The sequence below is a fragment of the Rana temporaria genome, chromosome 1 (assembly GCF_905171775.1).
Source record: "Rana temporaria chromosome 1, aRanTem1.1, whole genome shotgun sequence".
NCBI classification, from domain to species: Eukaryota; Metazoa; Chordata; class Amphibia; order Anura; family Ranidae; genus Rana; species Rana temporaria.
The window spans coordinates 310,225,839-310,253,477 of NC_053489.1; the positions used below are offsets into that span (position 1 = coordinate 310,225,839).

A 27,639-nucleotide genomic window follows, 5' to 3' on the forward strand; every position below is an offset into this window, starting at 1 on the left:
GCTCTGAGCGGCGCTCCTTTCCGTGCGGGGAGGGCAAGGCCTCCCCCTCTGTGCCGTCACTTCCGATGGTGCCCCGGGTTTTGCGTTCCGCCGCATCATTTCCGTCGCATTGTAAAGCGGCTGCTGTGTCATGGCTGAGACCGGCTGTTACCGGCTCCGCTGCTCTCTGGCCGGGCATGAGCTGGACGTGCGGGGGGTGGCTCAGTGCCCGCTGCCCCCAGGTGAGGGCTTCGTCTCCGTGTCACGTGACAGGAGTGCCCGCCTCTGGGTGCCGGACAGGTGAGTGAGAGGGGGACTGTAAGTGAGCTGGGTTCCCAGACATTCTTATCTACCCCAGTGTTTAACCTCTTCACTACCAGCCTGCTGATTGACAGCTTCCCCCTCCCGCAGTACTGGACCCTAATGAATGTATCATGGTTTTGTGCTAGAGCTTTCTTTATGGAGATATTTATTAACCACTGGGATTTTATTATTTTGCTCTACAGGGAAAATACACCATAAATAAAAATCTGTCACCCCTTTCTTTCTTATAAGGACTCGTTCACAAAGAAATACGGTGCAGGAAACCTGCGTTCTCTGTGCGTTTCCCGCGCCACGTTCAAAACGCACTGCTGCGGGTGTCGACTTGCCAACCAGGCTGTTTCTGCCACTCTTTGTTTACAAAACCAGTATTTTTTTCCAGTATTTCTTTTTCTAGAAAATGATTTTTCAATTTTCCAAGGCCACACACTATATATATATATATATATATATATATATATATATATATATATATATATATATATATATATATATATATATATATATATATATATATATATATATATATACTGGCCCAGATTCAGGTACATTTGCGCGATATTTGCGGGGGAGCAGGGCAACGATTTTGCCCTGCGCCCCCGCAAATATTTTGCCCTGCCCTCGATTCACGGAGCAGTAGCTCCGTAAATTGCGAGGGCGCGCCGGCAAAATTGCCCGGCGTAAGCGCGCGCAATGTAAATGATCCCGCCGGGGGCGGGAATCATTTAAATTAGGCGCGCCGAGCGTACAGCGCATGCCCCGTCGGGAAACTTTCCCGACGTGCATTGCCGCAAATGACGTCGCAAGGACGTCATTTGCTTCAAAGTGAACGTGAATGGCGTCCAGCGCCATTCACGAATCACTTACGCAAACGACGTGAAATTCAAATTTCACTTCGCGGGAGCGGCGGCTATACTTTAGCATTGGCTGCCCCTACTATTAGAAGGGGCAGCCTTGCGCTAAAGTTGCCGTACGGAAACTCCGTACCTGGCTTGCGCAGGGCCCGCGCAAGTGTTTGAATCAGTGGTAGTATGCAATTTGCATACTACACGCTGATCACAATGGGAGCGTCCCACGCAAGAATGTAGCCTAAAATCTGCGTGGCATAAGAGCCTTATGCCGCGCAGATTTTAGGCTGCAGTCGGTGTAACAAGGTTCCTGAATCAGGAGCACTCGTTACACCGGAGCAAGTAAGCAATTGCGACGTGTAACCTATGGTTACACGGGCGCAATTGCTTCTTGAATCTGGGCCAGTGTATGTATGTGTTTTTTATAAAATGGCGATCGGTGCAATTTTTTTACCACTAGTAAAGAGATACCCAACATGTCACGTTCGTGCAACAGCGCCAAACGACGGCACTTAAAGAATCTCCATCGGCGACGCTTTAAACGCCGTCATAGGTTACCTGTTTAGTGTTACAGTGGAGGTCTAGCCTTAGAATTATTATTCTCGCTCGAATGTTCACAGCGATACCTCACGTGTGTGTGTGGTGTGAACACAGTTTTAGATGCGCGTGTGCGACTTGCATATGTGTTTTTGCTTCTGCGTGTAAGCACAGAGGGATGGCGGTGCGAAAACGCATGCGATCTCGCAGAGCGTGCTGGTGAGAACCAGTACTTATTCCTATTGCAAGGAATGTAAACATCCAATCTTTTGCAATATAAATAAGGATGACAGATCCTCTTTATGGAGAGATCCGTAGTCAAAAAGACCCCAATTCTCTCCTTTTTATCTTTAAAAGCAAAAGATCAAAACAAAAATAGTTTTGCTTTAAAAAAACAAATCCTAATTTTTTTTTTTTTTTTACTTCCAGCCTGGCCCGGAAGTAACGTCCAAGGCCATAGAAGCATGACGTTGCGCATTCTTCAGGCAATCAAAAACGATTTACTTTATTTTTTTTTAACTCAATAAGGGCCCTTTCACACGGGCGGATCAGTAATGATCCGCTCTGTGTGTCTGTTTTTGCTCAGCAAGGATCCTCCGTAAAATCCCCGCTGAGCCATCGGCTGACAGGGCGGTCCCCGCACACTGTGCAGGGACCGCCCTGTCTTTCCTCTGCTCTCCCCTATGGGGAATCGGATGAACACAGGCCATGTGTCCGTGTTCATCCGATCCGCCAGACGGAAGAAAAATAGGATTTTCTTCCGTCCGAAAAATCGGAGCTTTGCAGAGGCGGGTGATTACGGGTGTCAGCGGATGGTCATCCGCTGACACCCGCAATCACATAGGGACCTAAGTATGTCCCGTTTTTATCTGCAACGGATGGATGAAAATGCGGACATACGGTCCGCGCGTCTGAAAGGGACCTAAAGGGAAAATAAATTTGAAAAAAAAAACTGTTACCCTTCTATTATAAGGGTTTATTCACACTGAAGTGTGGTGCTGGAAACCAATATTCTGTGTGCGTTTCCCGCACTGCCTTCAGTACGCATTGAGTGTGCGATCTGCTGCAGGTGTCAATATCTTAAGCGAGGTTCACACCTATGTGCGTGTGTGAAAATCGCATCTGTTCCCCCAATATGACCCCCCAAACACAGATTGAAAATGCAGTGGCGTTTGCCTGCACCGGATTGCATGGTTGCGCAGTACTGCGATCTGGCGTGGTGCGTTTTTGTTTTTAAAGTAGTGCATGCACTACTTTTGGTGCGACCCAATGCAATTTCAGACCATTAAATGAATTGGCTGAAAATCGTAAGGGAACGCAGAACGTGCTCCTGTGCGATTCAGGTGCGAACCAGCCCTAAAACATATCAAATATTTTTTTACCCCAGAGGACCTAAAGAGGACCTGTCATGCTTTTTCCTATTACAAAAATGTTTTACATTCCTTGTAATAGGTATAAAAGTTATAAAAAATAAATAAATTGAGGGACAGTATAAAAACAAAATAAACAAGGAAAAAAATTAAAATCTAAAGCTGGTAACTTGTAAAAATGTTTAAAGCGTCGCCTGTGGAGATGTTTGAAGTGGATTGCCACCTAAAATTGAAACCTCTGCTTAATTAATTAACTCCCCTCCCCTCTTCGGTGCTACATTTGGCACCTTTCAGGGAGGAGGGGGAGACAGGTTTTTTAATGTGGGGGCCCGAAACTCCTCTTTTAGGTAACAAAGTTTGTCACCATTCCAGGAGTGTGCACAATTCTAAAGCGTGACATGTTATCTATTTATTTACTAGGCGTAACCTTATCTTTCACATTATACAAAAGTAATGGGGTATATATTATTAGCCAGATTCAGGTAGAGATACAATGGCGTATCAGTAGATACGCCGTCGTAACTCCGAATCTGCGCCGTCGTATATTTAAGCGTATTCTCAAATTGAGATACGCTTAAATGTTGCTAAGATACGACCGCCGTCGTATCTTAGCTGTCTATTTACGCTGGCCGCTAGGGGTGTGTACGCTGATTTACGCCTAGAATACGTAAATCAGCGAGATACGCCTATTCACGAACGTACGCTTGCCCGTCGCAGTAAAGATACGCCGTTTACGTAAGGCGTTTTCAGGCGTAAAGATAAACCACCAAAAAGATGGCGCAGCCAATGGACGTCGGAACCGTGTCGAATTTGAATTTTTTTACGTCGTTTGCGTAAGTCGTCCATGAATGGGGCTGGGCGTAATTTACATTCACGTCGAAACCAATGGGTCTTTGCGGCGTAATTTGGAGCATGCGCACTGGGATACGTCCACGGACGGCGCATGTGCCGATCGTTCAAAACATAATTTACGTGGGGTCATGCTTTATTTACATAAAACACGCCCACCTCTTCACAATTTGAATTAGGCACGCTTACGCCGGCACATTTACGCTACGCCGCCGCAACTTACGGAGCAAGTGCTTTGTGAATACTGCACTTGCGGCGGTGTAACGTAAATGACATACGCTACGCCCGCACAAAGTTACGCCGGCGTACGTGAATCTGGCTATATGTTTTTATTTTTAAATCATTAAAGTGTATTTTTCCCCCAAAAAAAGTTGCCAAAATACTGCGTGACAAAAAATTGCAACAATTGCCATTTTATTCTGTAGGGGTTCCGCTAAAAAATGATTTATAATGTTTGGACGTTCTAAGTCATTTTCAAGCAAAAAATACTGATTTAAACTTGTAAACAAGAAGTGCCAAACAATGACTGGTCCTCAGGTGGTTAATGGGCACAAATTGATGATCGGCTGTGATGTTTTTGAGCCAAAAAATGTAAAGAAAACTTCTGCTGAATGAACGATTCATTGAAAGGTTAATGTATTTCCTGTTCTTTAAGAAACAAACTTTCACGTATGTGTGGAAAAAATCTTTAACCCTGGAGATAAACAGACGGTCATGTCTAAAATAAAGTATAGTAATAGTACACACAAGAAACCTATAACTATCAAGATAGGCCATCCATTATTTATTTATTTATTTATTTTTTTATCTTTTTTTTTTTTTTTTTTTTTGTGAATGTTCCCTGAATAAACAAAATTAAGAAAAATGGAGACCAAAATAATGCAATAATATTTTTTTCCCCTCGAAAATCAGTTATTACATCATGGCAGTATCGTTTGCTCTCATGATCGTGTGTTTTTTAAAAAACGCGTTTGAAGTTTTTTCGACTGGTGTATGGCTAACATTACCATTTATTTACATGGGCTGGTTGGGAGTAGCAGCGATGCTTTCCTCTTTACGTGGATGAAATATCATTACATGACACTTGAAATAAAGTTAGTAAAAAAAGTAAGCCGTGTGATGTGCTGAAAAACACATTGCACTGTCCCCTGCCAGAACCTGCTCAGTGAAGTGCTGCTAGTGTAAAGTAGCCTAAATGTACAGGTCATACACAGAGGAGGAGACAAAGGGGTTCATGTACAGATCACATACAGTGGGGGGATAAGGATGAGTGGGTGAGTTAATATTCAGGATAAGGGAGGTAAAGGGTTACTACACACCTAAAGAAGATGAGAACGAGATGTACAGTAGAGGGGATTAAAATAAACAATCTCACATTAAAGTGGAGTTGCACCCTTTTTCCCTGTCTGGCCACCTAGGCGATGACTTCATTGGGCAATTCACATGGAGTCCTGGGATATCGGCATCATCTATCCCAGGAGTCTTCGGGAAGCCTAAAGCCTCGTACACGCGATCAGATTTTCCGACGGGAACTGTGTGATGACAGGCTGTTTGTATGCTCCATCGGACAATTGTCAGATTTTACGCCAACAAATGTTGGATAGCTTGCTTTAAAATTTTCCAAAGACATATGTGTTGTCGGATTATCCAATTGTGTGTACACAAGTCCTACGGACAAAACTCCAAAGTAAAATCACGCATTCTCAGAAGCAATGCTAACCATAACACAACATTAGCAGAAGTTGCCCAAAGGGTGGTGCTAAATAGCTGAAAAACCACGTTAAAGCCGATTGACTTTCAACCTGACTAATTATGTAACTGCTTGCTTTGTTTTCTTATTTAGTCCCACCAGAGGCTTTGTTGAATTGCATCGTATGAAGGGACATTCCAACTTTGTCTCCACCGTATGCTTTATACCTCCAAGTGAAACCTACCCACGTGGATTAATTGCAACTGGTGGAAATGACAATAACATATGTGTGTTCAGCCTGGATAGCGAAAGTCCTCTTTATGTTTTAAAAGGCCATAAGAACACAGGTGAGTGAAAACTGTACGCACTAATAATTCCGTTGTCGCAATATTTTTTTGCTGTCCAGGATGCCTTCGGGGGCCGTGCACCCGCACAAATGTCATGTTGGAAACAGCGGCTGTGTCCGTGCATTTTCTACTTCTTAATTGGCAGCAATAGGACGGCCTGCACAGTAGAGCTGCACGATTCTGGATAAAATGAGAATCACACTATTCCCGGCATAACATCCTCTTTTACATTATACAAAAAATTGGGCTAACTTTTACTGTTTATTTTTATTCATTTTAGTGTATTTTTTCCCCAAAAATTGCATTTGAAAGACTTCGCAAATACAGTGTGACAAAATATTGCAACGACCGCCATTTTATTCTCTAGGGTCTCTGCTAAAAAAATATATAATATTTGGGGGTTCTTAGTCATTTTCTGTAAAAACAAAATACTGATTTAACTTGTAAGCAACAAGTGTCAGAAAAAGGCTTAGTCTTTAACCACTTGCTTACTGGGCACATATACCCCCTTCCTGACCAGAGGACTTTTTGCGAATCGGCACTGCGTCGCTTTAACGGACAATTGCGCGGTCGTGCGACTTGGCTCCCAAACAAAATTGACGTCCTTTTTTTACCCACAAATAGAACTTTTCTTTTGGTGGTATTTGATCACCTCTGCGGTTTTTATTTTTTGCGCTATAAACAAAAATAGAGCGACAATTTTGAAAAAAAATGCAATATTTTTTACTTGTTGCTGTAATAAATAGCTCATCGCAATAAGCAACTGGTTTGCGCAAAAGTTATAGCGCCTACAAAATAGGGGACAGAATTTTTTTTTTTTTTTTTTTTTTTTTTACTAGTAATGGCGGCGATCTGCGATTTTTATCGGTACTGCGACATTATGGCAGACACATCGGACACTTTTGACACATTTTTGGCACCATTCACATTTATACTGCGATCAGTGCTATAAATATGCACTAATTACTGTATAAATGTGACTGGCATTGAAGGGGTTAACACTAGGGGGTGAGGGAGGGGTTAAATGTGTACCCTATATAGTGTTCTAACTGTGGGGGAGGGGACTGACTGGGGGAGGTGACCGATCTGTGTCCCTATGTACAAGAGACACAGATCGGTCTCCTCTCTCCCTGACAGGACGTGGATCTGTGTGTTTACACACAGAGATCTATGTCCTTGTCTCTGTAACCGACAATCGCGGGAGCCTGGCGGACATCGCGGCCGCCAGGCTCGCGCATCGGCATCCCAGTGGCCAGGAGGAGCGGAGGCAGTAAAAAGACGGCGGCTCAGAGAATTAGAACCACCCTCCGGCCGTATAAAGTCGTACGGCCGTCGGGAAGTGGTTAAAGCCGAGTTCTACCGAAAAGTCCAACTTCCCCTTTAAGTACTCCTCACCCCCTTACATGTCACATTTTGGCATGTAATTTTTTTTTTTTTTTGGGGGGGGGGGGGTGGGAGAGTGGGTTCTTTGTTTTGAAGGGGACTTCCTGTCCCACTTCCTCCTTCCGCCTAGAAGGCCGCCTAGGCGACTCCTCTTCTCCCCCTAGGCCTCCCCTCCCTTTAGGCGATCTCCTGGGACACGTGACAGGTCCCAGAAGATCGCAAATCCACTACGAGAGCGCATCGCAACTAGCGCATGAGCAGTGCGCGCCCCGCCGGGAAGGCCACAAGCTGTCAAGGCCGGGTGCCCGCGGTTCCAATGGAGGCGCCGCAGAGAGGACTGGGAGAGGAACGGGCCTCTGTGCAGCCGCATCGCTGGACCGTGGGACAGGTGAGTGGCTGTTTATTAAAAGTCAGCAGCTATACTTTTTGTAGCTGCTGACTTTTAATAAACTAAAAGTAGCCTGGTACTCTGCTTTAAGGCTGCATTCACACCTGAGCGCAGCGCTTTCCACGTTTTTTGCGGCGATTTGGTATTGCACAGAATGACCCCAAACTTCATCTTTTGGGGTCCCCCGCCGGCACTGTCCATGCCTTCTCTTCTGTGTCTGCCCTGTAGCAGATCGTTCACAAGCTGGGTTGTGTGTGTCCATAGACACGGTGGCTCAACTCCCATCCTATCCAACACCCCCACCCCTCCACTTCCGCCTCACAGGAGTTAATTGACAGCATCAGGAGCCAAATACTCTTGCTGCTGCCTCTTTCCTGTGAATGCAGGTATTTTCAGGATTTTTTTTAATTAAGCATAAAATACTGCATTTGTTGATGCTTTTACAGGCTGATTTGACTACATGCTGTTATTTATAACAAGTGTATTTATTCAAATAAACCAATAAATGAAATAATGCTAAATTATGGGGAATAAAATGTTTGTTTTCTTTTAGTATGCAGTCTGTCTTCTGGCAAGTTTGGCACCATATTAAGTGGATCATGGGACACAACTGGCAAAGTGTGGCTGAACGAGAAGTGCATGATGACCTTACAGGTGATGGTTGTCCACCTGTCTAGATTTACGTTTTGTTGGTAAAATGTTCACATGCTAGTAAAAGGAGTCAGTCTTGGCAACAGAAATAACAAATCCTCTTGGTTCTTTTTATAATAATGTGCTCCTTCTCTAAAAACCGGTATGTTAAAGGTATATGTGCAAAATTGCTAGATAGGTGATAAAGGGCTAGCTTACTATTAGACACCTTTCACACTGGGGCGCTTTTCAGGCGTTTTAGCACTAAAAATAGCGCATATAAAGCTCCTGAAAAGCGCCTCTCAAGCCTCCCCAGTGTGAAAGCATGAGTGCTTTCACACTGGGGTGGTTCGCTTGCAGGATGAGTAAAAAAGTACTGCAAGCAGCATCTGTGGGGCTGTGCGGGAGCGGTGCATACACCGCTCCTAAACCGACCCTGCCATTGAAATCAATGGGCAGTGCTGCCGAAGCGCCTGCAAAGTGCTTCGGCAGCAACGATTTGTGGGAGCTTTTAACCCTTTATTTGGCCGATAGCGGGGGTTAAAAGTGACCGCTAGCGGACGAAAAGTGCTGCTATAACAGCGGTGAAACGCAGCTAAAACTAGCAGCGCTTTACCGCTGACGCCCCCGTCTCAGCGTGAAAACAGCCTTAGTCATGTTGGAATGCAGAAATGTGTTTGTTCGAGGTGATTTATGGTGCTGGTCACGTCCTGCTCTGGGATCTTGTCACCTGATCCTGAGACATGGAGAACCTGTGTACTGATGCCTAAGGGATATCTCTGTTTCCAGTGGTGGAATTTCACCTATACAAGCACTATTTGACTTTGGCATATATTTATACCGGATGAGTGGACACATGGTGGTATCCATAACAGGCTGAGGAGACACGGATATCCTGTGTGTGAAATTCTTCATTTGATTGCTTTGGTGGTGGACTTTAATCTGTACACACTTTATTAATGCATGGACTTTTGTCTGTTAATATTTGTTTTTTATATATTTATATTTTTCATATGTATTCACTTAATTGCACTCACTGATTTAGATTAGTGCAGCATGTTGTTGATTCATATAAGTTTGTATGTTATCACATACATGTTTGCTGCAGCTTACTCATCACTTTTTTTTTTTATTTTTTTATGTATTTGCCGTTTGCACTGTATATTTTTTTTTGTTATAAAAATATCTCTGACCAACTTAAGGCACATCTATACTAGTATACTGGTTCTATATGCTTGTTTGAATAGAGTGGAAAGATACCTGCACAATGGTAAATCATTTGCCTTTTACATTTGTGATTTAGAAAGAAGGCCCAAGGTATAACTTTTTTTTTTTTCTTTCATAGGGCCATACAGCTGCTGTATGGGCTGTGAAGATTTTGCCTGAACAAGGTTTAATGTTGACTGGATCAGCTGATAAATCCATCAAGCTGTGGAAAGCGGGGCGGTGTGAAAGGACATTCCTAGGTGTGTTAAGATGAACATCAGAGACCTGCAATTGCCTCATTTTAATACCGAATGCCTATAACCTTCAAACAGGATTTATCCAAAACCCTGTTATATGCACAGGAAAATGTCAAAAGGCAAAGTTTTCTCCTTCATATTTTCTGAATGCATAGCACAGGGTTGTGGGTTGAGCACATTGGTTACAGGTCTGTGATAGGTAAACAGAGCTGTTGTAGGTCTCTAAGGAAAAGCACTCTTCTTGCAAATATCACAACGGTGACTCCCAATTCTATCAAGTAAACAATGTAAAAAGGACTATTTGATATCCTTACATATCGCCCAACCTAAATGAGTCTTTTTTTATTTTTTTGTGTATCTCCTGTGCGGTGATTGGCTTGAGGCATCGTTGACTTTTGGCTGTTCATAGACCTTACATTTCATGTACAGCAGAGACATTTTATTTGCAGTTGTTGATCTGTTATCTCTTACATGCCAACAAACAATCCATTAGTAATAAAGGGACCTATGTAGCTTTAGAACATCTTATACTGATGGTAGGTTCTGTATGTTAGAATTCAAGTAAGTTTTTAAAGCTACAGGTAATAAAATGGCTCCTTGTTTGTCATTGTTATATAAAATTTGTTCCACGTGATATAAAGAACGTTCTGGTGTGCTAGTTTTTCAATGTTTGCATATTTGAAAACAAAGCCATGTAATTGATATCCCTTTTCAACTAATTTAGAATTTGGGGTTAGGTTCAAACCTGATTTCAAGGAGGATGGCCACGATTGGCATGTGTGCCTAAGCCAATAAGTTTGTCAGAAGTTAAGAATAACCCATAATGCACCACTTGGCCTTTGCCCCTTGTCAGTCACAGGGGCCAATAATTTAAAGGACTATTTAACCCTGCCTCCTTACTATAAAAGGGTGGGTACACAGTAGCCATATTGTCAATATGTGTTGGTGCTGTTAAGGAATTATGACAATTCAGTAAATAGTTACTGTGCATACAGTGGAATAAAGTAAAGGGCTACATATCATTTGGAACCCTGTTCCACTGCACCAGGTTCCACTTTAAGGCATGTGTCAAGCCTGTAATGGAAAGTATTTTCAATGTTGTCCCAGAAGTTGCATGAAAAGGCCTTCTCACCGCTACGATATTTTTCAAAAGCAATGTTGAGTTATACTCCTGACAATCGCTTGCTTATTAATCCTACAATTGGGCAGAGTTGCATAACAAGGTTTCCCAAATTTTGAACAAGATTTTTAAACCTTGCTAATCGAATCAAGGTATGTTCAGTCATTGTTCTATTTTTTTTTTTTGCGTTTTTAGATGATCTGTAAAAATAATTCTATCTATATCTAACAGCGTCTGAATTCAATAACATGAATCTTCTTTCTCTTTTTTTTTTTTTTTTTAACCATGTTTTAGGACACGAAGACTGTGTACGAGGATTGGCAACAGTGAATGAGACTGAATTTCTGTCTTGTTCCAATGATTCCTCTGTGAGGAGGTGGCTGATTACTGGTGAATGCCTACAGGTCTACTACAGTCACACCAATTATATTTATAGCATATGCCTCTTTCCGAATACTAGAGGTAAAAAACAAATCCGTTAAGCAATTGTACATGACTACATAGGTTTACCTTTACTATTCGTAGATGATGAAACATTTCACCTCCAGAGAACTATTTATAGGATTAAAACCAAAAAAACAACATATATGCTAAATGAGATAATAATTTGCACTGTCAGAAAACAGTCCATAAAATAACATTTCACTGCTTACAGTATTATTGTAGAGGTGATTTCCAGGAGTCTGTCACATTAAACTTTCTCACAACCCCCCCCCCCCCCACTCCATTGAAGCTTTGATTTTCATATTGTGCACTGATGGCCAGCTAGTGTAAAAACAGATGTGTGCAGTTTGGAATAAGTAACTTCAAGTGGAATTCCATCCAAAAGGGGAAGTTTGGCATGTCATCTTTTTTTGGGGGGGGGGGGGGGGGGGAGTACCGAGGTTTGACAGTACTCTCTAGCTCACACTTCTGCTCGGATCGGAGCACATCTGGCTGCCCACAGTTATGATGCCGCGCCAGGAACCTGAAGGCGAGTGAAGAAATAATCTGGGTGAGGACGGTGCTGGATCCTTGGACAGGTAAGTTTCCTTTTATTGAAAGTCAGCAGCTACAGGATTTGCTTTTATTTAAAACATTTTAAGAGTGGACCTCCTCTTTTCCATATGTTTTAGGCTGTAACTATGCAATGAACAAGTAGATCTGGTTGTAGAACTGGCCCTGGGGCATAAAACAATGCTATGGATACCTCTTATCTATCGTTAAATGAAGAATACACTGCTTATGAGATGTTGTAGAATAGTTGAGGTGTAAATACATTGTTTAAGGCAGGGTTGACAAATTTGCTTGGAATCTAGGAGCCAGCTAAAAAAGTTAGGAGCCAGAAAACGCGCCCCGCCGAGCTTGCGCGCAGAAGCGAACACATACGTGAGCAGCGCCCGCATATGTAAACGGTGTTCAGACCACACATGTGAGGTATCGCCGCGATAGGTAGAGCGAGAGCAATAATTTTAGCCCTAGATCTCCTCTGTAACTCAAAACATGCAACCTGTAGAATATTTTAAACGTCGCCTATGGATATTTTAAAGGGTAAAAGTTTGTCGCCATTCCACGAGCGGACGTAATTTTGAAGCGTGACATGTTGGGTATCAATTTACTCGGCGTAACATTATCTTTCATAATATTAAAAAAAAAATGGGGATAACTTTACTGTTGTCTTATTTTTTAATTAAAAAAAAGTGTAATTTTTTCCCAAAAAAGTGCGCTTGTAAGACCGCTGCGCAAATACGGCGTGACAAAGTATTGCAACGATCGCCATTTTATTCTCTAGGGTGTTAGGATAAAATATATATATATATATAATGTTTGGGGGTTCTAATTAGAGGGAAGAAGATGGCAGTGAAAATAGTGAAAAATTACATTAGAATTGCTGTTTAACTTGTAATGCTTAACTTGTAATACCAACGGCCACCACTAGATGGCGCCAGCTTACACATCTGGTGGTAATAACTTTTAATACCAACGGCTCACCACCAGATGGTGCCAGCTCACAAAAAAAAAAAAAAAAAATTTTTTTTTTTTTTTTTTTGCCCCCCTTCCAAGCCAATTCGCCAGGACCCTATTTCTAGTCGCCATGGCGACCTGGCGCCCGGGATTTGTCAAGCCCTGGTTTAAGGAAGACTCTACTTTGCTTGAGCTTGGTTAAATCTTCCAGCTGTGGTGCAACCATAGCATATTTTGGTCCTGGGGAAGAATAATGGGAATCCAGGCTACCACACTGTAAATAAAAGTAGGTCAGGATCTTTGGAGGAATCGGGTGTATCTATGTATGCAGGGTTTTCTCGCCATCTTTAATTTTCCCAATAACTTTTGTTTGCATTCACAGATATTGTTGATATCCTTTAGGGGCATTTCACTTGAGTAACACAGTTTAGAAGAAGGGTATTATGCATGGCTTTTGGTTCCCCATATTCAAAGTATGGAGTATCTGCACATGTGAGGCAAACTGAAATTTTAAAAAGAAAATGATTGAAGGGAAAATGGTATCCAGCAAGTTCATCTGCAGGCATGGCATGTTATGATATCTTTTGGTTGGGCCGTGATAGATGACACTAAACTGAGCCTAGCTCTTCTCAAAAAAAAAAAGTAAGAATGTATATGGTTGATGTCCTCAGTCCACCCTGCATATAATAATACCCCCTTTACAGTACATTACAGTCTTTTCCCCCTTTTACATCACCTCCTCCCACATTAGTGTCCCCTGCTCCTCTCATTAACCTCCCCAGTAGTGCTTTTTGCCCCCTGCACAGTAGTGTTCTCTGCCCCCCCCCCCCCCCTACACACACACACAGTAGAGTTCTCTGTAAATTCACATTAAACATCCCCTTGCTCCCCCATCCTTCAGAGCAACATCCTCTGCCCCCTCACTACTACCTTACACAGAGGGGGAAGCAGGACAGGTGAGAGCAAGAGACACAGTAGCACTGGATGGAGGATGGGAGCGGGAGCTGCCGGAGTGAACTCTGCATATTAACTGTTGATTGGTTGTGAGGACCACTCTGTATCCTAGCAACCAATCACCTGCTGGTTAATCTGGAAAGTTATCTCGGGCAGCTCCCGATCCCTCTCTCCATCCAGTGCTACTGTGTTCTTGCTCTCTGTCTGTGATAATGACAGCGGTGGAGGCTGGAAGACAGAACTGGCTACTAAATGGCTTGACCTGGTTTAGATCTGGACCACTGTCTGCCATTTAGTGATGCCCAATTTATAGGATATAAGTAGTTTGCTATCCCAGATGCGCTCATGCCTTGTGATAATGTTGGGAGTAATAATCCCAAATAAATTTTACACAAAGGGAAAATAAAATCACAGAAAAGATGGATAGTGATTTCAAAGAGGACCTAAGAGAGCGAGGGATTAAAAAAAAAAAAGAAGGTAGACTAGAATTGGATAACTTTGTAAAGAAGGCAGGGGCCCTCCAAGACTGTCTTATTAAAAAGGAGATACTGCAAATGTAAAATATCCTTATGTACTGAAAATACATGCTGTCTCTGAAAACCTATAAAATATGGCAGTTAGAAGAAGAGAAAACACAGTCAGGTGATATACTGTGGCCTAACTGGTGGTGAGCATTGAAAATAAATGAAATTCACCTATGTATATTTGCATTTAGGGAACTGAAGTAATTACTTTTTTTGCCTTTCCCTGTAAAAATAATGATGTGCTTGTTTACCATTTAGATTTTGTGACTACGGGAGAGGATAGATCAATGAGGATTTGGAGGGGTGGAGAATGCACTCAGACGGTCCGCTTGTGTGCCCAGTCTGTATGGTGCTGCTGCATCTTAGATAATGGAGACATTGTTGTGGGAGCCAGGTATGATTCTTACTGAAATACAACCTCCAGTTACAATACTGAGCTGTTCTGTGAACTCATTATCTGCACTGTAAATAATGTATGTAGTTAAGAGCAGATACCACAACATACCGATGGTTACCTTTTGTAAGCTAGTAAAGCCTGCTCTGTTTGCGCCTCCGATCTCCGTTTCACTTTGTTATTCAACCTTTCTGTCTGTCCCAATGGCAGCACCCAATGACTGCGCCTTTTTCATTGGGCAGGTTATGATGGGTTGGCAGGAATTACCACCAGGTGTGGGGCATTATCAAAACTTTTAGTAACAATGTAAAACTAGACTATGATTGGCTGTTACTATTAATTTAAAAAGAAAGCTAACCGGTTTACTTTCAGTCTAATATCTGATGTGAGCATTGTGTGTAACTTATTGACATTGTGTTTGTTTTTTTATTTATTTTTTTAATCAATAAAAAAACACTTCCAACAATAAAAGATGACTCTCATCACTGTTGGATTGGATTCAGTGAGTAAAAGCATTTTTTTCTTTTCTAACATGCTGATCCAGCCTGTAGTCCCAACTTGCTTACTCCTAGTAAGAGTAGCAGCTCTCTCATGACTTCATAACTTGTTATTCAAAGCCTATTAAAGCTGAACTGCAGGCACACAGCTAAATACAGGCAGTGCCCGAGTTACCCACACCCGAGGTACGAACGACTGCTACTTACCAACAGCCTCAATGCCGGACGGTTGTGCTCCACACTGGTCCTGGATACCTCCGAGCAGCTATCTTGCCACATCCCATACTGCAGTACTGCATGGCCAGAAGCACCCAGAACATCCCACACCCATGTACAGGCGGAAGCCGGAACATCCCACACCCATGTACAGGCGGAAGCCGGAACATCCCACACCCATGTACAGGCGGAAGCCGGAACATCCCACACCCATGTACAGGCGGAAGCCGGAACATCCCACACCCATGTACAGGCGGAAGCCGGAACATCCCACACCCATGTACAGGCGGAAGCCGGAACATCCCACACCCATGTACAGGCGGAAGCCGGAACATCCCACACCCGGCTTCCGCCTGTACATGGATGTGGGATGTTCCGGCTTCCACCTGTACATGGAACATCCCACATCCATGCACAGGTGGAAGTTACTCTTACAAGCAGTGTTCCGACTTGCACACACATTCCATTTACGAACGAACCTACAGTCCTTATTGTGTTCGTAACTCGGAGACTGCCTGTACAGTAAATTATATACCCTTTATATAAGGGAGCTTTCTTTTTTAGCTGCCAAAGATTTTGTATTTTTGTCCATCCAGTCCTGTGATTTACACATCACTGTCGCACAGTAAGACCCTGTCTGAAAGTGCAGGTGACCTCTTTATTTTTTCTGCTGCAGTTAAGTAGTACTTCTAGATCTTGTCCCTTCCCCAGCTTGTATTTGGACAGTGGAAGCAGCAGCAGATGGATGAGCTCATCTCTCTGTCACTGCGCTTTCTCTTAGCGACATTTTCCCTGTAAGCACCTGAACACAGAAGCGCACATGATTGACTTCTGCTTACTCCATCTTCCAGTCTTGGCACTGCTGTACAGTACTGCAAGAGGCTGAGACAAGGACGAATTAAGGTTCACTGTTTGTATTTATAAAAAAATGCATGTAGTGATGTCTGATAAATATGGAGCCGCTTTGTGTCTTTTTAATATCTTCATAGAGTGCACTTTTAATGTGAGGCAAATTATTTGCTTGACAAAAACCAGATCATACAAATAAAAAAAATCTGTATATTTTCTGTTTAGTGATGGTATTATCCGAGTATTTACAGAGAGCCAAGAGCGCACGGCTAGTGCTGAGGAATTGCAAGCATTTGAAGATGAACTGTCCCAAGCAACTATAGATCCAAAAACTGGTGACTTGGGGGACATCAAAATAGAGGATCTTCCAGGAAAAGAGCACCTAAGTGAACCAGGTGAGTTGAGTTAAGTGCCGATGTATGTGGGTCTCGGAAGTCAGTACACATTATGAGTTGTTATTAAAGGAGGTACCTAAAAGTAATTGTTTACTTAATTTTAAACCCTGTTGTGTTAAAAAAAAAAAAAAAAAAGATTAAAAACCCATTAACCAGTTTAATACCAGACACTTGACCCCCCCCCCACCCCCTTCCTGCCCAAGCCAATTTTCAGCCCTTTCGCTGTTTAAATGACAATTGCGCAGTCATGCTACACTGTACCCAAACAGAATTTTTATCATTTTGTTTCCACAAATAGAGCTTTCTTTTGGTTGTATTTGATCACCTATGCGGTTTCTATTTTTTGCTAAACAAATAAAAAAAATTAAAACTTTTTTGTTTCCTTTATAAAATTAGTACGTTTTCTCCTTCACTGATGGGCACTGATATACAGCACTGATGGGCGGAACTGGTGGGCACTGATAGGCGACACTGGGCACTAAAAGGCTGCATTGATGGATACTTATGAGTGGCACTGATAGGCAGCACTGGGCACTGATAGGCAGCACTGGGCACTGATGGGCACTTATGTGTCACTGATGGGCATTGTGGGTGGGCACTGATTGGTAGCTGCCTGGGCACAGATTGGCATTTCACTGGTGGTCCATTCCGGCAACATCCTGATGGTCCTGAACAAGCATCCATGGGGGGGGGGGGGGGGCTGCGCTGATAAACAATCCGCACAGACCTCCCCCTGTCAGGAGAGCAGACGATCGGCTCTCCTCTACTCGCTAGTGAGGAAAAGCCGATCAACGGTGTCCTGTTTACATCGTGATCAGCCGTGATTGGACACGGCTGATCACGTGGTAAAGAGCCTTGCTGGGGCTTTACCGAGATCGGTGTAGCGGTGTGTCAGACCCCCCCCCCAAACCATATATTTTCTTAAAGCACATGACCCGTAAGATAAAAAGAAGGTGCTACTGATTTTTTTAGGTCCCATGATATTTGCGCAAAACAATATTTTTGCTAAACATCCAGTAAAATCATAATTCGCAGATAAAAACACAGCACATTTTACAAAATTCCCACTAAATGTAAAAGCTTAACCTGTATTGAGTTCATAAAAAACAAATATTTGTAACTTTTTTTAAATTGCGCCCTTTTGCAGAATTGTGAATTTGAACATAAGCAAAAATGTAAATATCCAAATTTCTCAAATCTGAAGGTTTTTAATTTCTCCCTTACAACTTTCTGAATTTGTGAAAGACCCCCCCCCCCCCCCCTAAAACCATATATTTTCTGAACGCATATGACCTCTAGAATATAAAGAAAGTGAACTGTTTTTTTTTTTTTTTAGGCCCTGTGGTATTTGCACAAATGTGTATCAAATCACTATTTTCACAAAAAAATAAATAAAAAAAAATCCTTATTTGCACACATAAACAACATAATATAACTTGCGTAATTCCTGCTAAATTCCTACTAAGGCCTTATTCAGTGGGGTGTACTAAAGCATACGCCCATGGAGGGCCATGTTTACCTGCACGGGGATGCACAGGTACTCTGTGAATCCCTGTGCAGGCAGTCCTATTCATGTCAAATGGGACACAGCAGCTGCAAGGACAGATCTGACATCCATGTGGGTGTAGGTGCATAGACCCAAATGCAGACAGGGTGAGTTCAGGGACATGCACCCACACGGATGTCAAGTTGGGAGCAGTGGCTGTGTCCTTGCAGCTGCTGCATCCCAATTGACATGAATGGGACTGCCTGCATGGGGATGCACGGAACACCTGTGCATCCCTCTGCAGCTAAACATGACCCTATTGTGTTATGCCCTTCGTGAACAAGGCCTTAAGCTTTGTTGAGACTTACGGTTGGGTAGGGGGGCGGCATTCAGTTGTGGCATGTTTGTTGTCAAAAATGGGATTGAAACAGGTGGCGAGGAGGCATTGCATCGCTTTGTTAGTAGCCTCTGGAGGGTAGCCTTGGGCTTTAGAGGCAAGGGCAACTTAGACACATGTCTAAATTTACCCTTCGGGCCCTTTCACACAGGCTGTTCAATCAGGTCCACCTGCCAGTTTTTCAGGCGGACTTGATCGGACCCTCCAGTTTCCCCTATGGAGCAGCGGATGTCACCGATCCTCCCTTCAAAAAACAGACCTCTGTCGGATGGATCGGATATGATTGGATGAAAATGGACCGGGGATCCATTTTCACTTGATCTCTTCATAGAGGGTGGTGAGACGGACCTGTAATCTGCGGGGGATTAGCAGACCAATCACCTGCTGAACAAGGGGATTCTGTCCCATGGAGGTGCCTGTGTGAAAGTGGCCTTGCTATGATTTTTACATATTTCATTTATTAATTTTTGGATCTTTGGAGAGCTATCAGGGCTCTAGACAATCTTTCTCTTTTTTTTTTTTTTTTTTTTTTAAACGGAGGAAGGGACTGAAGAGTTCAGTCCCTTTCTCTGCAGGCTCAGCTGAAATACTTATGAATGGAAGCCTCTGATTAGTGGCTCTCCATTCATAAATGTTGGCATAGTAAACACTGTTTACTATACCACAGTGACAACTGAACATAGTTTGCGATTGGTACCGAACACTCACTATGTTGAGCTAGAAAAAGAAGGGGGCTGGTAAACACGTCTGTGCTGGGGGGACAGAGCAGACATTTTATGTAGTGCAGGAGGGAGGGAAGCAGCGGGTGACAGGTAGAGAGGTGGCAGAATAACTCTGATCAGAGGTTATGGTTTTGTTCTGCAGAGTGTACTGAACATTTCTGATATAAGTTTATGGTCACTGAAGTGACCATAAGCTTATAACAGAGCAGGAATGTAGAGCTGGTTCGGCGTACGGACTTTGCCATCTGCCGACACTTCTGTAGGTCCATAAGGACCTGGCAGTGAAAGGGTTAATGGCAAGAGACTCGTACATTCTGGTGTATTTATTTATTTTCAAACCATCTCTTTTTACCAAAGCTTACAGTAATCGTTTTCTCTCCTTCTTTTGTTTGTTGTTTTTTTAGGTACTAAAGATGGACAGACCCGTTTAGTAAATGAAAATGGTAAAGTGGAAGCGTATCAATGGAGTGTTAGCGAGGGACGCTGGATCAAGATTGGAGATGTAGTTGGTTCTTCAGGAGCTACTCAGCAAACTTCTGGGAAAGTCCTGTTTGAAGGAAAAGTATGAACCTTCTTTGTTTTGCATAAAATGATCTTTACAGAGAACTTGTCTACATACAGCTTGCTAGGCAGCCAGTATAGCATAAAGAATGTTTAAAGGGGTTGTAAAGCTTCCAGCTTTTTCACCTTGATGCATCCTATGCATTAAGGTGAAAAAACATCTGATGCTTACAGGCCCACCAGCCCCCCCCCCCCCCCATTTGCTTACCTGAGCCCTCGAAAGTCCTGAGTCGTGAACGCACTGGCTTCTTGGCCGGGGCTTCTCGGCTCTTTATTAGATTGATAGCAGCGCAGCCATTGGTTCGCGCTGCTGTCAATCAACTCCGATGGCGAGAGGGCTGGGGGCGGGCCCAGTCCTGTAGCTGGCGGCTATGGGCGCCGACTACAGGACTCTGGAGCGTGCCCACAAGGTAACCCCCTTGGGAAAGCACTTTTTTTTTTTCTAATTAGGTACCATTCCAAGTGCTTCTATGTTCACATCTGATACATTCTCTAGCTTTTCCAGGTCTTCTGTAATGACTTAATTCTATGTTCTTGTTTTGCATAAAGCAGGCATTTTGTATAGGTAGAAAGTCTAAACAGTATTTTTGTTTTCTCAGGAGTATGATTATGTTTTCACAATTGATGTAAATGAGAGTGGGCCTTCATTCAAGCTGCCATACAACATTACTGAGGATCCATGGCTTGTGGCACACAATTTTCTGGAAAGAAATGACCTGAACCCAATGTTTTTAGATCAAGTTGCCAAATTCATCATTGATAACACTGGGGGACAGACCATATCTGCTACACCTTCTGGATTTTCTGATCCCTTCACAGGTAAAGGTGGCTGGAGACGTTGTTTGAAGTGTTCTGTGAATCATCATCATGAGTATTAATATGCGGTTTTCAGAGAAAGCGAACTGCTGTCTCCACTATGTAAGTTGTCTGTCCATTCATCTATAAAGCCATTATGCACTCTTTTGCAGGTGGTGGTCGTTACATCCCAGGAAGTTCTGCTGCGGCTGCTTCTGCTGCTGATCCATTCACAGGTAAATGAAATACTTTAACTCGTTTCCAACCCATAATCTGTTTATTAACATTCCCCAGCAAATACCTCATGGCAGGGATGCATTATTAAACATCCCCCGTTTTGAGAGCCAGCAGCCAACAACTGCAGTCCCTGCTGACAATTAAGACCCAGTCAGAATGGTTCCATTTTGCACATTTGTCAGCCTATAATAACAGTAGCGCATTAATGACCACTGGCCACCAAAGGTTTAATTATACATACATTATAAAAGCAAGTGGTTTACAGCTACACAATTCCTGCATTATATTTTGAGATGAAAGCTCTTCTAACACGCTTTTTAACACACTCTCTTCTATTAAAGCTGAACCTCTGACGCACTGCAGCTTAGACAGAATAATGATGCTATTGGCACTTTTAGCTGTGTTGCTTATCAGGAAAACTATGTACTTGTTTAAGGCTGGCTATACACTGTGGAAATTTCTTTCCTGCAACCACAGTTGCACAATTTCCCCATCACCACAGGGTTAACAGGGGAATCGGCAATTATGTTTTCCCAGCAGGGGGAAGGAGGTAGGTGGGGGAAGCCATCCCCGATGGGAGGAGACTGTGATTATTAATAGTGGCTATAGCAGCTGCTAGCTATAATCACAAAAGAATCCAGCAGGCTGGTTGTACCCAAGTTGATCGATCAACTTGGTACATTCAGCCTGCCCATTAACGCTGAACCGGCCGAGATTCGAACAGTGTATGGCCAGCCTAAAAGAAAAATATTATGAACTGTAGTTTCCAGACAAGATTTGAACCATGTATGGGCAGGCTGAATGTATCCAAGTTCATTGATCAATCAACTTGGGTACAACCAGCCTGTCAGGTTTACATGCGATTATTGCTAGGAGCTGGCTCAGTGGGAGAGATTCCCCCATCTACACTGGGCAAAAACAAGCAACTTTTATTTTTTATTTTATCGATCTGCCTAAGGCAGGTCATGGAAGTGCAAATTTCTTTCCATAAACCATGGGTTGCCAGAAAGAAATTTGCATGATTCCCCTATCGACACAGACACTGCTGACAAATTGCAATATCACAAGATATTTTGTGAAAAAGTTTTGACGGATGCGTGTACTTTCTGGCAAAGTGCAGTTTTCATTTTTTTTTTTTTTTTTGCTTGTGGCATGCTGTATCTGACTGGTGAATTTAGCTTTCAATGAAATTGCTATCCTGGAGTTTATTTTACAAGAATGTTAGGAAGCTAGTAGTGAAGTCTGAAATTTGTGCCTTACAGGTGGTAGCCGTTATGTGCCTGGCTCCTCATCAAATTCGGTCCCCTCATCTGGAGCAGATCCATTTACAGGTAACCATCCTCACCAAGCATGTATAAAGCTGTTGCTACAAATTAGATTTTTAGACTGGATTTATACTTTTGCAGTGCACTACGATGCAGATGCACAGATCAATTACATATTGGTGATTTGTTAAAAAATGGAGGGGAGCAAAAATGTAAATCCAGCCTTAATCTCTAAAATGTTTAAAATTCCCTGATTGTTCCACAATTATGGAGTGCTATGAAATTATTCTAAGGATAGTGTTTTTTTTATTTTTTTAATAGCACAAATCACCCAACAGACTAGCAAATGGGTGAATAATCGTCTTCTTCCCTTTCAAGTCTGTGTATTTTTATTGCCCTCTGCTACAGGACTAAAGTGTTTTTGATCTATGTCGAAATGTCTGGTGTACGAGTTATTTTATGATTTATTGCTACAAGATTTAATCGCATGATTTAATGGCTAAATTCGAATTCTTCTTGTAGGTACAATGTTTCACAGGTGATTGATATAAAATGCCTGGTGTCATTTATTTCAGGGAGGAATGCATACAAATCCGCTGCTGCCCGAATTCCAAATACCTACTATCCAAAGAGAGAGCCTGTCACCTTTGACCAAGCAAACCCAGGACAGATTTTGGGTGAGTGTTTGGTTACAGATTCAGCTATAGTTTTTGTGAGGTTGCATATTTAGCCAAGTAGCCACAGATATTATATAACGGTTGTCCAACTCTGTCATTAGTACTGCCAGTTATTGGAATGTTCATGAAGCACCTCAGTTGATGTCAGTTGTGACTTTTTTTAAATTAGTTTGCATAATCTCTGAGGGTATGTCTATAGCTCCCAGAAAACAACCCCTAAAGATTGCTTTCAGAGAATAATGAATTGGCCTAATGTGCCAAAAAAAGATTAAATCTTTCTACTAGCCAGCCTTGCAAAGGTGAATACTTCATCTTTGTACTCAAATATCCATGAGCTTTTTTAAAAACCACTTGTGTGCAACCAATCGTGTTAAATTATTTTCTGTTGTCTTTAATGATAGGTGTACTTTTATATAACAATTATTGCTAAATCTTCCCTCCCACATTTTAAGCTAAACATATTCTAAGGGCTTGTTTACACTTGACTTAAAATGTATTTTTCTTAGCAAATGAACACCTATATAGTTAATGAGCGTTTGACTCGCTGTTAACAAGCGTTAAAAAAAAAAACGCTCCCCCAAATGTCCTATGCACACTTTTACTGTGTTAAAACCACATCACAAATACCTTTTTATTATTACTGTAATGTTAACACGCTGCAAATACATGCATGTATTTGTGACACGTTACCATAGACTTGAATGGAAGGAGTTAAAAGGCTTCAACTCCTTCAAACTCGACATGAAGCTTCAATTTTGAAGCAAAGCGTCTCTAACGCTTCATGCTTTGATAATGTGTACGGCACTGTGCGCTGTCTATATTATCAATTGCATAGGAGTTTGAGGAAAATTAAAAATGGCTTAAGGAAGATCAAAGATATTTTGGAATACAGCCCTATTTAAAGTGATTGTAAAGGCACAAGGTTATTTACCTTCATGCATTCTATGCTTGAAGGTAAAAAAAACTTATGTGTGCAGCAGCGCCCCTCATACTTATCTGAGCCCAATCTTTCTCCAGCAATGTGCACAAGAGCCTTGGCTCTTCGGAAACTCTCTCTTCATTGGTTAAGACAGCCAGTGAGCTAATGAGGAAAGCAAGGGGACGGGCCTAATTGGCACACAGAGAAGCGGCTTGGGAATGAACCTGCTTGGGGGCCATTGTAAGCTTGCTCTAGGTCCACTCGGCAGGAGGGACCTAGAGCCGCATAAGTAGATTTTTGTCTGACGGGCTGTAAAAACTGGAGGAAGCTATGGCTCTGGAACTAAAGTCTGTAAGCATTTGGGTGGGGGGTTAGTAAAGTTTTGCAGTTTTAGCGATGGTTGATATAAAGGTATACTTTTCAGTAAAACAAAGGACAGAAAGAAGTTATGTATTGTGTGCCTCTTTGACTCGGCGTATAACTTTGATGGTGATTTATATAGCACAGTGAAGAATTTTTTACTTTTGCAGTAATCTATTAACAGTATTATACTTATTAGAAGTATTATACATTTGATATCTGTTTTATCTTTTCTGTTAATCATATTCCTGTTTATGTATAGGTAAACTAAAAGAACTTAATGAAACGGCTCCTGAAGAACACAAGCTGTCTGAGGATGATCTGATGAGACTTGACAAGCTCCTGTCTGTGGTTGTTAATCCCTCTGGAGAAACGGCAACTGCTCAACAAGTGGACACATTATGGAAAACGGTCAAATGGCCTGAAGGTGCAAAATATGCTTGCTTTTCTTCCATTTAGGAACTTGGCCTTATCTCTACATAGCCGTCTGGCATGTTGTATAATTTTTGATCAACAAATTGCTTGTACTTATTTGCTATTACGAATAGGCATGGGGCTCAAATTCTATACATATGTTTTGTGTATTTCTCTGTTTTGTCTAGAGAGGATGATTTGAGGTTTTTACTTCTATCTGTGAGCCAGTATGGAATATTTCCCCTCACATTTCATCCCTGTGATGCCAGTACGTCACCAGGAAGGGAAAGTACAGATGGTTTTATTCCTATTAGAGGTTCTTTTCTTTCTCTGCTCTACTCCAAACGAAAAGTTTTTTTTTTTGCTGTATCAGTCCACTGTTGCATCCTTTTTTTTTTTGTTTCCTGTGTCACCAGGACAGAAAGTAAGGGGAAATATTTCAATTAGATATAGTAGTAGAAACCTGGCAAAGATCCTGATCTTTCCTCACCAACAATTTTGATTAAAGTTGGGCTTTAGGATGTGTTGTATCAATATTCCAAAAATAAGGTAAGCACTGCTGGCATAAAGAGAATTTTCTGTTTAGCCACACTAGCATGCCAGACTGCACACATAGCCGAAGAAAATGTATCAACTGTATCCTGGTTAGGATTCACAATTTCCTGTGTTGGATGGTGCTAATTCTTTGTCGCGTGTCAGGTGCAGACTGAAAGTGGAAACTCAAAGCAGAACCAAGGAATAGTGTTGCACCTGCCACACTCTGTAATCTGGCAGAAGAGCTGTTGTAGAAAGAAGACATCTGTCACCTTAGAAACTTTTTAGGCCAGCATAGGCTCACTTCAATAAAAAGACTAAAGCAAAATGTGAATTATTTTAATTCTCTAGATGTTACATAATGAGTATGCAATAACCTAATATTTATTTTTCTTGCTTCCAGAAATTGTATTCCCAGCACTGGATGTTCTTCGAATAGCTGTCAAAATCCCTACTATCAATGAAATGTTTTGCAGTGAAAATGGCAATCAGTTCATCAACTACCTCTTTCAAGTAATGCGTCCAAGTGGCAGACAAGCCAACCAACTGCTTGTACTTCGTGCATTATGTAACTGCTTTGCCTGTGAAGCAGGTGAAAGACTTATGATGTCTCAGAGGGATACTGTCATAAATAAAGCCTTAGAACTAAAGGCAGTAAATAATAAGAATATCCATACTGCGCTGGCCACACTGATGCTGAACTATTGCACCTGTTTACATAAAGCCAGTGACTTGGAGGGGAAGGCTCAATGCCTGTCGGCCATCAGCACAGTTATGGAGGTTGTACAAGATCATGAAGCTAGTTTCAGGTTGCTTGTGGCTCTTGGGACACTGGTCAGCAATGATTTAAACGCTGTGCAGCTAGCCAAGTCCTTGGGAGTTGATGCACAAATTAAGAAATACATGTCTGTCTCGGAACCTGCCAAAGTTCACGAGTGCTGCAAGCACCTTTTGAATAATCTATAAAAATATTTTCATTACTACTGGCAGAAAAATTTGCCATGTAGTAACTTCATACCATGTTGTACTACAAATAAACTGAAGGCAATTTGCAGTGGGTTGAATGCTGAAAGCCTGTCTTGTCTTTAAATAGCCCCAAATAAATTTTTTGCACTGAACCTCTATTGAGAGTTTTCAATGTTTGCTTCAGGCATATATGCATTGTACATTTTTTGTCATAGAACACCCCAAGAAATCAAAGATCTTTTGAATTTTTGTTTTGGGTTATGTGTGACTTTTTTACAGTTTGTATTAGAATGAATGTTCTTGTTAGTGTAAAAAAAGAGAGGTATCGTGGAAGTGTTTAAAACAGGGGTGTCCAACCTTTTTGTCTTCCTGGGTGACATTGCAAGAAGAGGAATTGTTTTGGACCACACATAAAATACACAAACAATAAGAATAGCTGATGAACAGAACAAGTTGGGCAGATCAGAAGTTTAACAATCACTGATATAGATAATGTACCTATCTGAGTAATAAAAAAATATTATGTTTTGTAATATTTATTATTCTAAAAGTAAAAGAAGGCAACATAAAACTAGTGCGATATTTGACACAATTTTTGATAAACGATGGTATCAATATCTGGATCGATCGATGTAGTAGCAATTCTCAAGGTGCTCGTCTTGGGTCTAATTTTGATTTTCATGTGCTTCATCCTCACACTGGGGCGATGGGTGCGTCGGTGGTAAAGTGGCGCTATTTTTAGTGGCACTTTACCATCAATTTTGCATCGCTACTTGGCCACTTTTAACCCCTGCTAGCGTCTGGAAAAGGGTTAAAACCACCCGAAATTTGCCGCTGCTGCAGCATCGCTTTGCCAGCAGTATAGCTGTGCTGCTCACTCATTTCAATGGGCAGGAGCGGTATACACACCGCTCCAAAGATGCTGCTAGCAGGACCTTTTTACCGTCCTGCTAGCGCACTGCTCCAGTGTGAAAGCCCTCGGGGCTTTCACATTGGAGAGACACCAGCGGTGCTTTGCAGGCGCTATTTTTGGCATTATAGCGCCTCAGCGTGAAAGGCGTCTTAAAATAGTGGCTCACAAATAAGGGTGCTGCTGAAAACTGATGACACGAAAAAGGTGCGATTGTGAAGAGTGGGAGATTTTTTTTTTCGAGAAGATAAAACTTCAGTAAAGAGACCCTGTCACTGAAAATAAAAAAAATTCAGTCATGTGTTTAGTAAGTGTAAATGCATTTTTGCAAAGAATGACCCCAAAAATTTACATTTTTAGGTACGTTTACAATTTAGTGTTGGCTCTCGTTTTTGGGCTGCAGGTTGGACACCCCTGGTTTAAAGTTTACCTCTGCTTGTCACCAACTAAGAAAACTTAATATGCAGGCTCTTCAGGGTCAAAAAAGTCAACAAATAAATTCCATGCTTGGAAATGTTGCTCAGCAAACTGTAAAAAAAAAAAAAAAAAACACCGGGAGATAAATCACAAATGGATTAGTGAGGAAGAAGAAAATGGATCCACTGAAATACACAACTACAAGTAGTGCTTTGTAAATAAACACAAACCTATTCTTTTTTTTTTTTTTATTTGTAATTTGCCTAAGCATGGTAAGTTTA

At 42.0% G+C, this 27,639-nt stretch overlaps 1 protein-coding gene across 1 annotated transcript; it reads left to right on the plus strand.

The window, feature by feature from the left end:
* Positions 1-67: 67 nt before the first annotated feature.
* Positions 68-26,183, plus strand: PLAA (phospholipase A2 activating protein). The gene is made up of 14 exons (XM_040358642.1): positions 68-279; positions 5,748-5,941; positions 8,266-8,366; positions 9,688-9,808; positions 11,220-11,387; positions 14,606-14,741; positions 16,529-16,698; positions 19,708-19,865; positions 20,464-20,683; positions 20,833-20,895; positions 22,159-22,227; positions 22,737-22,838; positions 24,380-24,544; positions 25,469-26,183. Exons 1-14 carry the CDS (start codon positions 131-133, stop codon positions 26,029-26,031), a joined length of 2,379 nt encoding a protein of 792 aa, XP_040214576.1. The 5' UTR covers positions 68-130; the 3' UTR covers positions 26,032-26,183.
* The last annotated feature ends 1,456 nt before the right edge of the window (positions 26,184-27,639 follow it).

Excerpts from the sequence above, each read along its gene's own strand:
- PLAA (XM_040358642.1), top strand. The coding sequence starts at position 131 with ATGGCTGAGACCGGCTGTTACCGGCTCCGCTGCTCTCTGGCCGGGCAT. Across the intron at positions 8,367-9,687 it reads AGTGCATGATGACCTTACAG|GGCCATACAGCTGCTGTATG; the intron begins GTGATGGTTGTC and ends TTTCTTTCATAG. Across the intron at positions 11,388-14,605 it reads CCTCTTTCCGAATACTAGAG|ATTTTGTGACTACGGGAGAG; the intron begins GTAAAAAACAAA and ends TTTACCATTTAG.